Source organism: Odontesthes bonariensis, chromosome 7, assembly GCF_027942865.1.
Source record: "Odontesthes bonariensis isolate fOdoBon6 chromosome 7, fOdoBon6.hap1, whole genome shotgun sequence".
Lineage (NCBI taxonomy): Eukaryota > Metazoa > Chordata > Actinopteri > Atheriniformes > Atherinopsidae > Odontesthes > Odontesthes bonariensis.
This window is the reverse complement of record NC_134512.1, coordinates 2,516,606-2,532,086: the sequence shown is the minus strand read 5'-3', so window position 1 is coordinate 2,532,086 and position 15,481 is coordinate 2,516,606. Positions and strand designations below refer to the sequence as shown.

The 15,481-nt window shown below is 44.7% G+C and overlaps 1 protein-coding gene across 3 annotated transcripts in view; it reads right to left on the bottom strand.

Moving 5' to 3' along the window:
- Nucleotides 1-15,481, bottom strand: part of LOC142383629 (NT-3 growth factor receptor-like) — a 98,849-nt gene that overhangs the window by 69,019 nt on the left and 14,349 nt on the right. For all 3 annotated transcript variants that reach the window (XM_075469245.1, XM_075469243.1, XM_075469244.1), the window contains exons 5-6: nucleotides 15,054-15,196; nucleotides 11,036-11,177 (exon numbers count right to left, since the gene is read on the bottom strand). In XM_075469245.1, coding sequence (XP_075325360.1) covers nucleotides 11,036-11,177; nucleotides 15,054-15,196 — 285 coding nt within the window. The remainder of the gene's footprint in view (nucleotides 1-11,035; nucleotides 11,178-15,053; nucleotides 15,197-15,481) is intronic.

Sequence of the window (15,481 nt, the reverse complement as noted above, 5' to 3'; positions counted from 1 at the left end):
TGTAACGGGAAGCGCAGCGGCTGACTTGCTACTTTTGGATGCCTTAGCGCGTCAGGCTCTTGAAGAGACCGTGTAGATACCCATGTGGAGACAGACGAATGGCTGACATCGCGATTAAGATTCCCAAGGACTGTGCTGCTACAAATATGCAGCTTGCTAGAGCCACAACTCCAGAGAGAAACACGCCGATCAAACCCAATTCCACCACACGTCCAGGTCCTCACCACCCTTGGATTTTTGGCCACTGGAACCTTTCAGAGCGAGATTGGAGACAGATCGGGGGTGTCCCAGTCCTCTGTGAGTCGTGCGCTCCCCTTGGTCATCAAAGCTCTCATCAGTTTATCACCCATGGTACATCAAATTCCCATAAACCGCTGTCCAACAAGTACAAATTAAGAGGGACTTTCATGCCTTGGCTGGACTGCCAATCATAATTGGAGCACGAGACGCATATACGCATCAAAGCACCCGTGCTGTCGTGGAGCGCACTGAGCTGAAGGCCAGGTGGGGGTGTCTCCATACAGCTGGGGGCAAACTGCTCTATAGCCCAGAGAAGGCATGCCAGATTTGCGCAATATTGCCATGAACGAGGGTCTCCAACAACCTGAACCAGCCCAGACAGACCAGAAGGTGTGGTGCCAGAAGACCCCCCTCATGGACCACCCCATCAAAGTTCCATCATGATGAGGCAACAACTGATTGCACGGCTTTAGTTGCAGTCATCGATTGCCTGGCCAAACCATTTCTTTTTTATTTCGTTGACATTACGAACTACAGGTGACACGGTATTAACAGCACTCGTAATAACTTCCCATTTCTTGGCTTTAGCAGGTCCCATAATTCCACTGCTGACTGCTAAAAATGACAGATTTTCCTTTCTGGATCTCTGAAAGCAGAACTTCAGTCTCAGAGCCCCTAAAGTTGTTCTTTTTGCACCTTGATGCCATTCTCATGACTCAACACTCAACACTTCCTGGCACAGCAGAGAGGAAGCACAGCTCCTAATATGGTATTATTTTGGGCGTGGAGTATGCAAATCTTCTATCCTCGTGCACGTGCACTTAAATACACACGGGTGATTTTAACATCCACATGGACAATACCAATCTGCCTCTCACCAAAGACTTCACTTCCTGTTTAGATGGTTCTGGATTTCAGCAACATACCACTATTCCCACACACTCCAAAGGGCATATTCTGGACTTAATCTGCTGCTCTGGTGTCACCCCTCTCAACATAACAGCTGATGAACTCCCCATAACTGACCACTTTCTCCTCTCATTTACAGTGAAGCTCACTCTCTCAATCGCTAAAACACCACGCCTCATTTCTTTCCGAAACATAAAGAACATTAACCCCTCCACTCTTCATGCCTCCTCGATATCAACAATCTGTCCACCCCCGATGACCTGGTCTCTCACTATAACACTGGTCTCCATAATATTCTTGATTCTCTGGCTCCACTAAAAAACCGATCTGTCTCCTTCACCATCTCCGCCCCCTGGTTCACCCCCGATCTCCGACTCATGAAAGCCAAAGGACGACAACTGGAACGACTTTACAGAAAAACTGGTCTCACTATTCACAAAGAAATATACAATAACCACATCTTACAGTGTAAGGACTTCATTGCCAGCACCAAATCACACTACTACTCCAGCTTAATCACTGCCAATCAAAGCAACTCTAAGTCACTTTTCTCCCTACTCAACAATACCACCAAACCCCAGGACTCTCTCCCCCCTCACCTCTACACAACCTCATTCTGCAATGCCATCATGTCATTTTTCACAGAAAAAAAAAAATCAAGAACATCCACCAGAACCTCGGATCAATACCTCACCTCAGCACCCCAGTCGACCTTCCCCCACCTACACACTCCCTCTCCTCCTTCCATCTCCCCACTCTCTCAGAAATCACAGAGCTCATCCAGAAATCCAAACCATCCACCTGTCAAATAGACCCCCTGCCAACCCAACTTGTCAAAACCTGCCTCCCTTCTCTGGTCCCTCTCATCTCCGCAATCATCCACACCTCCCTCACCACTGGAACTGTCCCTACACCTTTTAAAACTGCAGTCATTACCCCAATTGTAAAAAAAACCTGGTGCTGACCCCTCCAACTTCAACAACCTCCGTCCTATCTCCAATCTACCCTTCATTTCCAAAATCCTCGAAAAAACAGTTGCCTCCCAGCTCCATTCTCACCTATCCCACAACAATCTGTATGAACAGTTCCAGTCCGGTTTCCGCCCACTCCATAGCACTGAAACAGCACTCATCAAAATCACCAATGACCTCCTCATGGCATCTGACTCTGGACTACTTACCATCCTCATCCGCCTCGACCTAAATGCAGCCTTTGACACCATCTGCCACACCACCCTCCTCAGCAGGCTATCTTCCATTGGCATCACCCACACTCCCCTGGACTGGTTTACCTCCTACTTCTCTGGCCGCACTCAATTCATTCAACTCAAGACCCTCAAATCAACTCCTTCCCCCATCACCTCAGGTGTGCCCCAGGGCTCTGTCCTGGGGCCCCTCCTCTTCATCATCTACCTCTTTCCCCTTGGCAATATCTTCCGCAAATTCAACATCCACTTCCACTGCTATGCTGATGAAACCCAGCTCTACCTCACCACTAAACCTTCGTCCTCTCTCCCGCCCACCTCCCTCACTAATTGCATATCTGAAATAAAAGCCTGGTTCACCCAAAACTTCCTCAAATTAAACAGTAGCAAAATGGAGGTTCTCCTCATTGGCACAAAATCCACTCTATCCAAAACCAACAGCTTCCCACTCACTATTGACAACTCCTCCGTCTCACCCCTCCCCCAGGTTAAGAGTCTGGGCGTCATCCTGGACAGTACACTCTCCTTTCAATCCCATATCAATAACATTACCCGGTCAGCCTACTTCCACTTACGAAGCATCAACCGCCTCCGCCCCTCCCTCACCCCCCACACTGCTGCCATCCTTGTCCACAGCCTCGTCACCTCCCGCCTGGACTACTGTAACTCTCTCCTCTTTGGCCTCCCTCAAAAATCACTCCATAAACTTCAACTGGTCCAGAACTCAGCTGCCCGCATTATTACAAGAACCCCCTCTATCCACCACATCACCCCTGTCCTCAAACAGCTCCACTGGCTCCCTGTCCAGTTCCGTATTCAATACAAAGTTCTCCTAGTAACATTCAAGGCCCTTCACAATCTCGCCCCCCCATATCTGTCAGATCTCCTCCATGTTTCCACCCCCTCCCGCTCTCTCAGATCCTCTTCTTCCACACACCTGTCTATCCCCTCCGCCCATCTCACCACCATGGGCAGCAGAGCATTCAGCCGCTCTGCCCCCCGCCTCTGGAACTCTCTACCACCCCTGCTCAGAAACACAGACACTCCCCCATTTCAAATCACAACTCAAAACTCATCTGTTTAAAACTGCCTATTCCATCTCATACAATTTCCCTGCCCCCTTTTTAGTTGTAAATGATTTTCTGTGTTTTATTAATTTTATTGATTTCTGGTGTTTTACTTCTTTTAATATTGATGTGTTTTATTTTGATGTTTTTATCCACTTTGTAAGGTGACCTTGAGTGTCCAGAAAGGCGCCTCTTTAAAAATAAAATTTATTATTATTATTATTATTATCATTTACGCAGGTCGTTTACACACTTTTTCCGAAGTTAAGAGCGTTTGTTGAATCTGACGTGGCGTGTTCGTACGAGACCTTCGTACGAAAAAAGTGAGAGAAATTTAGAATAAAAATACGAAAATGTTCTTGCATGAGGCCCAATGTTATTTTCCTGTATTAACCATGGAATACAAAAAGAAAACATTGGTTAACAGTTGCATTACTTCATAGAAATGTCCAGTTTACTGACTTCATTTCGATTTAACTATTCAATACTACATACCACTAGGGGACAATATGGTTCCATAGGCAGGTTAGTCATTTTCCAAAATAACGATTTCTTCGTTATTTTTCCAAGTACGATCGTGAAAAAGGTCTTAAAATGCAGCTCGTGATTTCACTGAGATCCTGAAAGAACTTGTACAAAGATATAAAACACATTCGATACAGTTTCAAGATTCGACTGAAAGTGTAAAGTAATTTTTAGAGTTCCATGAGGCGTCTGTCTCTCGTTTGGCTGGGTCAGAGCAGATGTCACCTTTGATTTACTTTGTCCAGATAAGGTAGGGAGTGGGTTAGTCTCCATTGTTCTCCTAAGAGGGTCCTTTGTTTGTTCAGCTTAGTTAGCACTAATTTGTTAATGCATCCCTGTAAGTTTATGTGTGTGAAAGAGGAACTTCCAAATACTTTCACAGGGCAAAGGTTGTTATTTATTAGACAATCGCAGTCTCTTTCTTGGTGTAGAAATCCCCATCTGGTCCCTACACAGAAAAAATTCCCCATAGGATTGTTGGGGTCTTCCAAAGGTTTAAGTTTGTATTAAATTCCACACTCGAGTTCACTACATTATGTATATATACATACACACTGCTCAAAAGAATTAAGGGAACACTAAAATAACACTTCCTAGACCTCAATGAATGAAATATTCCAGTTCCACCATTACATAGTGGAATGCATTGAGAACAAAATAACATAAAAATGATCAATATAAATCAAAATGATTATCTCATGGCGGTCTGGATTAGGAATCATACTCATTGGAATCATGTGGAAAATTATATTCCAGGCTGATCCACAAGTCAAAATGAGGCTCAATAGTGTGTGTGGCCTCCACCTGCCTGTATGACCTCCCTACAACGCTGGGCATGCTCCTGATGAGGCGGTGGATGTTCTCTTGAGGGATCTCTTACCAGACCGAGATTAAAGCATCAGACAACTCCTGAACAGTCTGTGGTGCAACGTGGCATTGGTGGATGGAACGAGACATGATGTCCCAGATGTGCTGGACTGGATTCTGGTCTGGGGAACGGGCAGGCCGGTCCATAGCATCAATGCCTTCATCATGCAGGAGCTGCTGACACACTTCAGCCACATGAGGCCGATCATTGTCATGCAGCAGAAGGAACCCGGGGCCCACTGCACCAGCATATGGTCTCACAATGGGTCTGTGGATCTCATCCCGGTACCTAATGGCAGTCAGGGTACCTCTGGCTAGCACATGGAGGGCTGTGCGGCCCTCCAAAGAAATGCCTCCCCACACAATTACTGACCCACCACCAAACCGGTCATGCTGGAGGATGCTGCAGGCAGCACAACGTTCTCCACGGCGTCTCCAGACTCCGTCATGTCTGTCACATGTGCTCAGTGTGAATCTGCTCTAATCCGTGAAGAGCACAGGGCGCCAATGGTGAATCTGCCAATCTTGGTGTTCTCCGGTAAATGCCAATCACCCTGCAAGGTGTTGGGCTGTAAGCACAAGCCCCACTTGTGGACGTCGGGCCCTCATACCCCCCTCATGGAGTCTGTTTCTGACAGTTTGAGCAGAAACATGCATGTTAGTGGCCTGCTGGAGGTCATTCTGCAGCTCTGGCAGTGCTCCTCCTGTTCCTGCTTGCACAAAGGAGGAGGTAGCAGTCCTGCTGCTGTGTTTTTGCCCTCCTACCGCCCCCTCCACGTCTCCTGGTGTACCGACCTGTCTCCTGGTATCTCCTCCATGCTCTGCACACTGTGCTGAGAGACACAGCAAACCTTCTTGCCACAGCTCACATTGATGTGCCATCCTGGATGAGCTGTACTACCTGAGCAGCTTCTGTGGGTTGTAAACACCGCCTCATGCTACCTCTGGGGGTGAGAGCACTGACAAAATGCAAAAGTGACCAAAACATCAGCCAGAAAGGATGAGAACAGAGAAATGCTCTGTGGTCACCACCTGCAGAACCACTCCTTTATAGGGGTTGTCTTGCTAACTGCATCTCATTTCCACTTGTTGTCTGTTCCATTTGCACAACAGCAGGTGGAACTGATTCACAATCAGTGCTGCTTCCTAACTGGACAGGTTGATTTCACAGAAGTGGGATTGACTTGGAGTTACATTGTGTTGTTTAGGTGTTCCCTTCATTATTTTTTTTTAGCTGTATGTATATATAATAATAATAATGTATAGATGGCGGGGGAGAGGAACATTTTATCAGGTGTTGTAGGTGATTTTGAACAGGTGGGTTTTGAGCTGGCTTTTGAATGAGGGGAGTGTATCGGAGTGAGGAGGTTTGCATCAGAGGAGCGGAGATGTCGAGTGAGGGAGTAGGGGTGGAGGAGGTTTGTAAGGTATGGAGGTGCAAGGTTATTGAGGGCTTTGTAGGTGATGAGAAGGATCTTGAAGTTGATTCGCTGTTTTATTGGAAGCCAGTGAAGTTGTTGAAGGATGGGAGTGATGTGTTCTCTGGAGGGGGAGTGAGTGAGCAGTCGGGCGGCCGAGTTTTGAACATATTGCAGTTTTTGAAGAGCAGAGGAGGGGAGGCCATACAGGATGCTATTGCAGTAGTCGAGTCTGGAGGTGATGAAGGCATAGACGAGTGTTTCGGCAGCTGAGGGGGAGAGAGTAGGGCGAAGGCGTGCAATGTTGCGGAGGTGGAAGAAGGCTATTTTGGTAACCTGGTTTATGTGGGATTTGAAGGAGAGTGTGGGGTCCATGATGATGCCGAGATTTCTGACCAGGGGGGAGGGAGTGACAGAGTGACCATCAATGCAGAGTGACAATTGCTGGGAGGTGGGGAGGGTGGATTTTGGGCCAAAAATTATAATTTCAGTTTTATTGCTGTTGAGTTTGAGGAAGTTGTGATTCATCCAGGCTTTGATGTCAGTTAGGCAATTGGTGAGGGTGGAGAGAATGGCAGGAGTAATGGCAGTGGTGGTGATGTATAGCTGGGTATCGTCGGCGTAACAGTGGAAGTGAAGACCATGGTGGCGGATGATGTGACCTAGTGGGAGCATGTAGAGGATGAAGAGGATCGGTCCGAGCACTGAGCCTTGGGGAACTCCGTGTGAGACAGGGGCGGTGAGGGATTTGTGTTTGTTGATGGAGATGTAGTGGAGTCTTTCAGATAGGTAGGAGGTGAACTAGGAGAGAGCGGAGTTGATGATGTCAATGGCTTGCAGACGGTTGAGGAGGATGGAGTGATTGATGGTGTCGAAGGCAGCACTGATGTCGAGGAGGAGGAGAATGGTGAGGGAGCCGGAGTCGGAGGAGAGTAGGAGGTCATTGGTGACTTTTAAAAGTGCTGTTTCGGTACTGTGATGGGTTCTGAAGCCAGATTGGAATGTTTCGTACAGGTTATTGGAGAGGAGGTATTGCTTTAATTGTGCTGCGATGGCTCTTTCCAGAATTTTTGAGAGGAATGGGAGGTTGGAGATGGGCCTGAAATTGTTGGGGTTGTCAGGGTCAAGGCCAGGTTTTTTAAGGAGGGGGGTGATGGCAGCAAGTTTAAGAGGAGAGGGGACGGTGCCGGAGGTAAGGGAGGAGTTGATGGTGTCCGTGATGAGTGGGGCGAGGGAGGTGAAACAGGCTTTGACAAGCTCAGAAGGCATGGGGTCCAGAGGGGAGGTGGATGATTTCATGGTGGAGAGTATTTTGGAGAGGTTGGCTGTGGTTATGGGGGAGAAGATGGAAAGCTGGTGGTCGGGCGATGAGGGAAATGGAGGTTCAGAGTTGGGGGTGGTGGCAGTGGAGGTGACAAGCTGGTTGTGTATGTTATCGATCTTAGAGTGGAAAAATGATAGGAGGTTGTTGCACTTCTCTGGGATGAATGTGGATGAGATATTGTTCTGGGGTTTGAGGAGTTTGTTTATTGTTGAAAAGAGAGTGCGTGGGTTGTAGGATCCAGAGTGAATGATGCCAGAATAGTAAACAGAGCGGGCTTTGTTAAGTGCAGATTTGTAGAGGTGCATAAGATCTTTGTAGGCGAGGGCGTGAACTGTGAGACCGGTTTTCTTGATTAATCGTTCTAACTGTCTGAGTTGTTTTTTGAGTTTGTGAAGTTCCGGGGTGAACCACGGGGATGAGTGAATGAAAGTGACAGTTTTGGTTTTCAGGGGGGCCAGTTTGTTGAGAGATATATATATACATATGTGTATATGTATTTATGTATGGACAGAGCATCTCCTTGGTAGATGCCGCACTTGATGTTCACCTGTGTAATTGACTTAAAATTGGCCTCCAGGGTTGTCTCCTCAGACCCATTTAGTTCCTATAGTTTGTCGACCACCACAATGTCTGGCTGCTTAGGCACCACTTGTTTATCAGTCTAGATCTGGAAGTTCCACAGGATCTTAGCTCTGACATTCTTCACTGCCTATGAAGGTAGGCTATACTCCACAGTATGATTTTGGGACTCCCAACCCATACTCAGCACAGTTGTTCCTGTATACTATTCCTGCCACGTAGTTATGGTGTTCCATGTATGCTGTACCTGCCTCCATCTTACACCTTGCTACTATGTGATGGACTTATGTCACATGGAGTTCATGGAGTGTAGTTATCTTTAGCCAGTGGGTGTGTATCATTTTGAAGGAAACTACAAATGGACATATATTTAAAGGTGGGATCTGAGATCTTGGAAAAATGGTTCCTGCAAGCTATATTTTTGAAAATACACAACCTTGCATCTCCCTTCAGCCCACCCCTCGAAACCACGCCTTCAAAACACATGAACGAGTCACGAGTCTGTGAACGCGCAGGGGGGAGGGGGGGGAGGGGGGCTGACGGTTGATTGGCATGTCAGAATCCAATAGAAGTAACTCTCATCATTACTTCTATTGGTCAGACATTTCCAGTGTTGTATAGTAACGAAGTAAAAATACTTCACTACTGTACTTAAGTATATTTTGGAATACTTTGTACTTTCCTCAAGTTTAAATTTTTTTGACAACTTTCACTTTTACTTCACTATATTTCCAAACTTAATTGCATACTTTTACTCCAATACATTTTCATTGTTCGGTTTAGTTACTCGTTACAAAAAAAAGAGAGAGAGAGAGAGAGAAAGAGAGAGAAAACGCAACAGTGTTTTGACCCCATGCATGTTATGCCTGCCCAAAGACGTGGAAATCCTATCTTACAGAAACTCCCCTTTTTTAGGTTTTAAGGTAGTTTTACAAAAAAGGTCTTCCTCTTCAGATGCCAGATAAGCTGCAGTTCCCTCCCAATTCTTTTTTTCTTTTGCATAATGACCGGTTGTGTGTGCACCTCCTATAGCTTGTGAAGTACAGTATCAGTATCGTAACAGCTTCTTTTCTTGGTGATGTTGGCCGCATTTTCTGTACTGAGTTATTTTATTTATTTTTTAGAAAGGTTTACAAAAGGGGTTTCAAACTGGACTCCCTCTTCAGATGCCAGATAAGCTTCAGTTTTCTCCTATTTTTTTCTTTAAATTTTGTTTATAATGATGGCAATAACAGTAGCAGCCTCTTTCGTTTCATTTTTTTCTTAATGGTGTAATGTACGCCTCATTTTCAGCACTGACCTTACTTGAAGAAGAAAAACTTAAAGGTTCATAAAGTTTGTATTTTCTGTCTAAACTGCATTTGCCTTGTTTACTTTTTACTTATACTTTTCATTACATTACTTAAGTACATCTATTTTTACAGTAATTCTCATACTTAAGTACAAGACGTTTCGGATACTTTAAGACTTTAACTCAAGTAACATTTCAGTCAGTGACTTGGACTTTTACCATTACATTACATTACATTACATTACATTACATTACATTACATTACGGTCATTTTGCAGACGCTTTTATCCAAAGCGACTTACAATAAGTGCGTTCAACATCGGTAGGCAAAAGAACTTCAGGTCACAAGAAATCATGAGTGCATTTCCTTCCAATACCAAACAGCTAAGAGCAAAACTAGTGCTAGAGTAAGTGCGATAAGTCAGATACCTCAGCCTCTCACCAACTGCACACCAGTCACAGCGGGGTGGGGATGCAAACCCTGGTTCGGGTAGGGGGTAATGAAAATATAGAGGGTGCCAGTGGTGGAGGAAACAATAAGTGCGTAAGGAACTAGGACGGATCAGGGTAGTGTTTCCTGAAGAGATGGGTTTTCAGCCTGCGGCGAAAGATGGGCAGCGACTCAGCTGTCCTGATATCAGTCGGGAGATCGTTCCACCATCGGGGTGCCAGAATAGAGAAAAGCCGTGACCGTGTCGATCGTGCGCAGGGACCCCTGAGTGACGGGGCAGCCAGGCGCCTGGTGGCCGCAGAGCGAAGTGGTCGGGCGGGGGTGTAGGGCTTGACCATAGCCTGGAGGTATGAAGGAGCTGTTCCTTCCACTGCCCTGTAGGCCAGCACCAGAGTCTTAAACTGGATGCTGCAGCTACAGGGAGCCAGTGTAGAGAGCGGAGAAGGGGAGTGGTGTGGGAGAACTTGGGGAGGTTGAACACCAGACGAGCAGCAGCTTTCTGAACCAGCTCCAGAGGTCTGATGGCAGAAGCCGGGGCGCCAGCAAGGAGGGAGTTGCAGTAGTCCAGGCGGGAGATGACAAGAGCCTGGATGAGCACCTGTGCTGCCTTGTCGGTGAGGAAGGGGCGAATCCTCTGGATGTTGTAGAGGAGGAATCGGCAGGAACGGGTCACTTACCAAAGTCATATTTTGGAGGGGTACCTATACTTTTACTTGAGTGTGAGATTTCAGTACTTTATACAACACTGGACATTTCCTCTTGCTACACCCTCTACAATGGACTAAAAGATTTAGTTTTTTTTCCAAACATTCTATTTTAGTGGGTGCAATGGGGTCGTGAGGAGGTTTTCAGACAATATGATAAAAAATGCTCCAGAAAACATCTCAGAACCCACCTTTAAAGGAAGAAAATCTCAGTTCACAGATTTGATTTAACATACTCCTGTCAATAAAACAATGGGGGTGATGTGCTAATCCCTCTATTTTTTTAATATTATTATCATCAAAATAACATAGTTATCACAACAGCCTTTAATTTTCATGCCCCCCCTGGTAAGGTATTTGGGCTATAAAGACTTATAAACTGGACTGTAAATCATTTACATCCCATATCCATCTGGTCTCTGAATGTTTATGTGTGTGTTCTGTGTATTAGCTTACAGTGAACAGTTAGCTGAACAGAAGCGTTGGTCATCCCCACTATGTTGGTGGCTGTGCAAGTTAGCAGAAAGTTGTTGTCGTCTCTGCTCACATTGACCAATGTTATGTTGATGGAGAGAATACTGTTGTTGTAGACTCTAGCCTGGAAGGACAGCAAGATGAGACAAGCAGACATGCTTGAAGGAATGAACATGTCAAATGAGTCTAGACTAGAATGAGAAAAGAAATATCACACAGCATACTCATTTAGTCACAAATGTCAAATTTTCTCACGTAGTGTTATCAGAATGAGACAACTTTACATTATTGTAACTCAGGCACTCATGTATCTTTGATGGTTAAGCCCTGTCATTTAATTTTCTAGAAGAGTGATAAACACAGTCATGAAATCTTTTGAACAATGGTTAGTTACTATAGTCACACTGTCTGTTTTTAGCATTTAGGTAATACTTGATTTTAAGGAATATATATCTGGAAACAGTCTGCTGGAGTTTATGTGACTTACACACGAACAGAGGTGAGTTGTTCAGATATGATAGGGTAATACATCTATACACTGACATGATCAAACCAGAATTTGTGTTAATGTGTTGGAGTAATGACTAATATTTGAGCTCAACACAATTACACTACAATAGAATAGTGGGTGAATAGTTAGACAAATGAGCAAAAATGTTTATAGGCTTGAGTTTTTTCTCATCTGTTTCTAAGGAGGCTTGAGGCACATGAAACCACATGGTAAATCAACTACATTTGAACCACATTCACACACAAACTCAAACAACACTTGTTACTCTATTTTTCTTTTACAGGTTATGTAGTGTGTTTTGTTTCTTATGGGTTTTTTTTCACACACATTAGCAAACTAGTCAATGTTATATTATCTGATTCACATTGTTTGTGCTGCTTTTCAAAGGTTCTATTCAGATTAGCTTTCCTAATGAATGTAAACCTATCAATCCATTTTCTATAACCGCATAATCCAACTCAGGGTTGCAGGGGATCTGGAGCATATCCCAGCTGTCATTGGGCAGCCTCAATATTAGTGATCCTCAAAACCGAAACAAAACCATTCAGACTAGATCTCTTTGTCTCTCTGTAATTCTAATTGTTTTTTTACTGTCTGTGTCAGGCTATTATCTTGTTGTTAAAATTTACACTGAAATACTGATATCTTTGGCTCTAGTTAGAGTTGTATAACACCTCAGTAGCTCAGAGTGAAGGAATTTCTACTACTCCACATTGTTTCTTTTGATTTTTTAACATAAGCAGCACAGCAGAGCAGCAGGAAAGATACAGCGAGCCAAGGGAAATTCTGAAAATTCTGGGAAGACATAAGTGAGTGAGATAGAATTGAAGCCAAGCTGTTGGATTAACGAGGTCCGAGTCAGGTGTTGGGATACCAGGACATAATGATGGCAAGTGCCCTACTGTAACAAGACATTAACGGACTACAGTTGAGAATCTCACATGTTGAAATGCTACTATTCCAGCAATCCCAGCGAGAAAGGATATATGCAGAGGATGTGGGACCAATGGATACTTCGAAACCAAAATCTAAATGACCAAAGACACAACTTTAACCCAGTGTTCTTATGTTTGGAAATGGAATCTGCCATCAAAACTAGAGATCGATGAGCTACAACGAAGATGCTGTGGCAAGGGGGAGCGAGGATGACAGGTAGGAAGGGGATACATCATCATCCCCACCACCTGAAAATGGGTACCAAGCCCCATTAGAAAGCTCTGATAACCTTAACATGAGAGCAGCTGACCTGAGATGGAAGATTATGGATAACCTGGATATTTGGAGCCTGCATGGTCCTTTGCCAATGCTAAGAGACAAAGTACCATCTAAAAATCCGCAATCAGAGCTTCAGAAAGGTGCAATGAAGAGGGGAACTCCCAAGAAATACAACAAACTCTCCATAGGCACTGGAGACTACTAAACAATTATCCACAGCTCTGGCTACCCACCTAAGAAGGTACACTAGAGAAGCTGAAGCCAGGAGAATAAATAGGAGGTTCTCCACAGAACTATCCAAAGTGTACTCTCAGTGGCAGGGTAATGAGAATAGACCCACCCAGGTCTAATACTGAACAATACTGGAAGAGCACCACATAACACCAATGTTCCATGGCAAGTGGATCTGAGAGCTGGCCAATGTCATCTCCTAAAACTGGAAACAGTGACCATCACAGTGGCGGACATCCAATAAAGAGTCAAGTATGAAAAGTTGGACTGCACTAGGTGCAAGCTGTGCAAAGAGGCATCTGAAGACAATGGGCCTCATGCAACAACCATTCGTACGAACAAATTTGTTCTTAAGTCTAGCGATTTAAGATTTAAGAGAATTTGCGAATTCACCAATTTTTTCTTATTTTAAGTTTTCTTTCAGGTACGAACAGAATTTACGAGTGATCCAGACCTGTCGTAGGAGTTTCATAAAATAGTCCGCTGTTATTCGAATCAAGTTTGCTTGACACGTGATCGGCCCCAATTTCCGATCACGTGATCGGATCAGGACATCCCTAGTCATATGCATTCTTTCAATCCACTCTCTTTCTCCCACACTTTACTATATTTCTTTCCATATTTTCCCCACTTTTCGGGTCACGAAAAAGGACAAACTATCGTATCACGTATGTGTGTCTTGTTGGAGAGCTGGGAAAGAGGCAGCAAAGCAATCCCAAATAAGCAACTACACTTTAGAAAACAAGTCCAAAAACCCACAACCCGCGACTGACGACATTTACAAAACTTTACAGAAAAACACGCCCAAAGTTGACTTGGCAACTATGGACTCAACACTCAACACTTCCTAGCACAGGAGAGAGGAAGCGTAGCCTTATATGGTATTATTTTGGGCGTGAAGTTTGCAAATCTACTATCCTCGTGCACGTGCACTTAAATACGCACGGGTGGCATTCATCATTTACGCAGGTCGTTTACACACTTTTTACGAAGTTAAGAGCGTTTGTTGAATTTGATGTGGCGTGTTCGTACAAGACCTTCATACGAAAAAAATTTGAGAAATTGCCTAACAGTCAGGAAGTGCCTCTCCTTTTATATCTCACTCGCTCTGTCTCTTATGGCGCATTTCCACTAGCTCGGCACGGGTCGATACGGCTTGGGACGGCTCAGTTTGGTTGTGTTTCCATTACAACCGAGTATCACTTCGTGCTTCCTCGATGTGGGCGGGGTCGTCGTAACACGGCTGCGCGACCAGAACAACAACAACAACATACGAGGAGGATAGCATGGAGGACATGGAGGCGCTCGTGTTGCTGCTCACCCTGTGGCTTTTTGTCGCACAGAAGGCAAGAGAAGAGAGCCAGAGAAGACTCCTGGCCGCCAGACAAAACAGTATTGAAAAGTGACGACACTCATCGGCCAATCAGTGGAAGGCAGTCGGCTGACGTCACGTTTTAGTAACGCTTCGGCTCACTTGGAACCAGGGCTGAGGTGATACCAAAAGTCTACCCGGTTGCAGGTACTGCGTGCTAGTGGAAACACGCAATAGCGCACCGAGCCGAAGCGAGCTAGTGGAAAAGCGCCATAACTGTCTCATGTCAGATGTTGGTGGTACACTAAACTGGTCAATGAGTTTGCAGAATAGTTAAAAAATGACAGTTACAAAAATTGATATATGACACACACAAGAGATAACCTGTGAGATGGCTAACACCTTCCATGGCATTGTGAGATACAAGTATTAGTTTCTGTTAAGCTGTCTAAAAGAAGAAATTTGAACTGAAGAACTATGTACTGTGTCAAACAGGGCATATTGGTAGTTCTTTTTTATATCAATGCAGGAAAAAGCAGCAGGATGAATGCAGAGGCTTACAGAAGCATTCCCTCTCGACAGATTATTATTATGTCCATGATTGATGTCAACAGCTACATAAAATATTGGGAAAGGAATTGCCAGAAGCAACTGGGGTGTGGAGTGTAAAATGCTTTCCTCGCGAATCTAGTCGTTGCTCTCCTTACTGTGAGTGAATGTATCATCCCTACCCCGTGTGAAGTGGCGGAGTGCAAGCCATTGTCAGGCCAGTCCAAATCAGGTAGTGGGGCTCCAGAGCCATTACAGATCGCTGTTACTCGATCCCCCTCAACAACTGTTAGGTTGCTGTGACTGACTCTGATAACAGGCAGGTCTGGAACAGAGAAACAGATGCGGTCTTCACAATCTCATAATCTATGCTTGATACACATATACATATACATACACATACACATATATTCTACACCTTGTCCTCTATAGCAGTGGTTCCAAACCTAGGGTCCCAGCCCTTCAGAGACCACAGAGGTTACCATAATTAGATTTGCAAAATTTAATTTGTTTTAATTCATAATACATTTACTGGATTAACTAAAATCTGTGTGAGGAAGAAGGCCATCAAATAAATGATATTAAATTCATAAAAAAGGAAAAGTGAGTG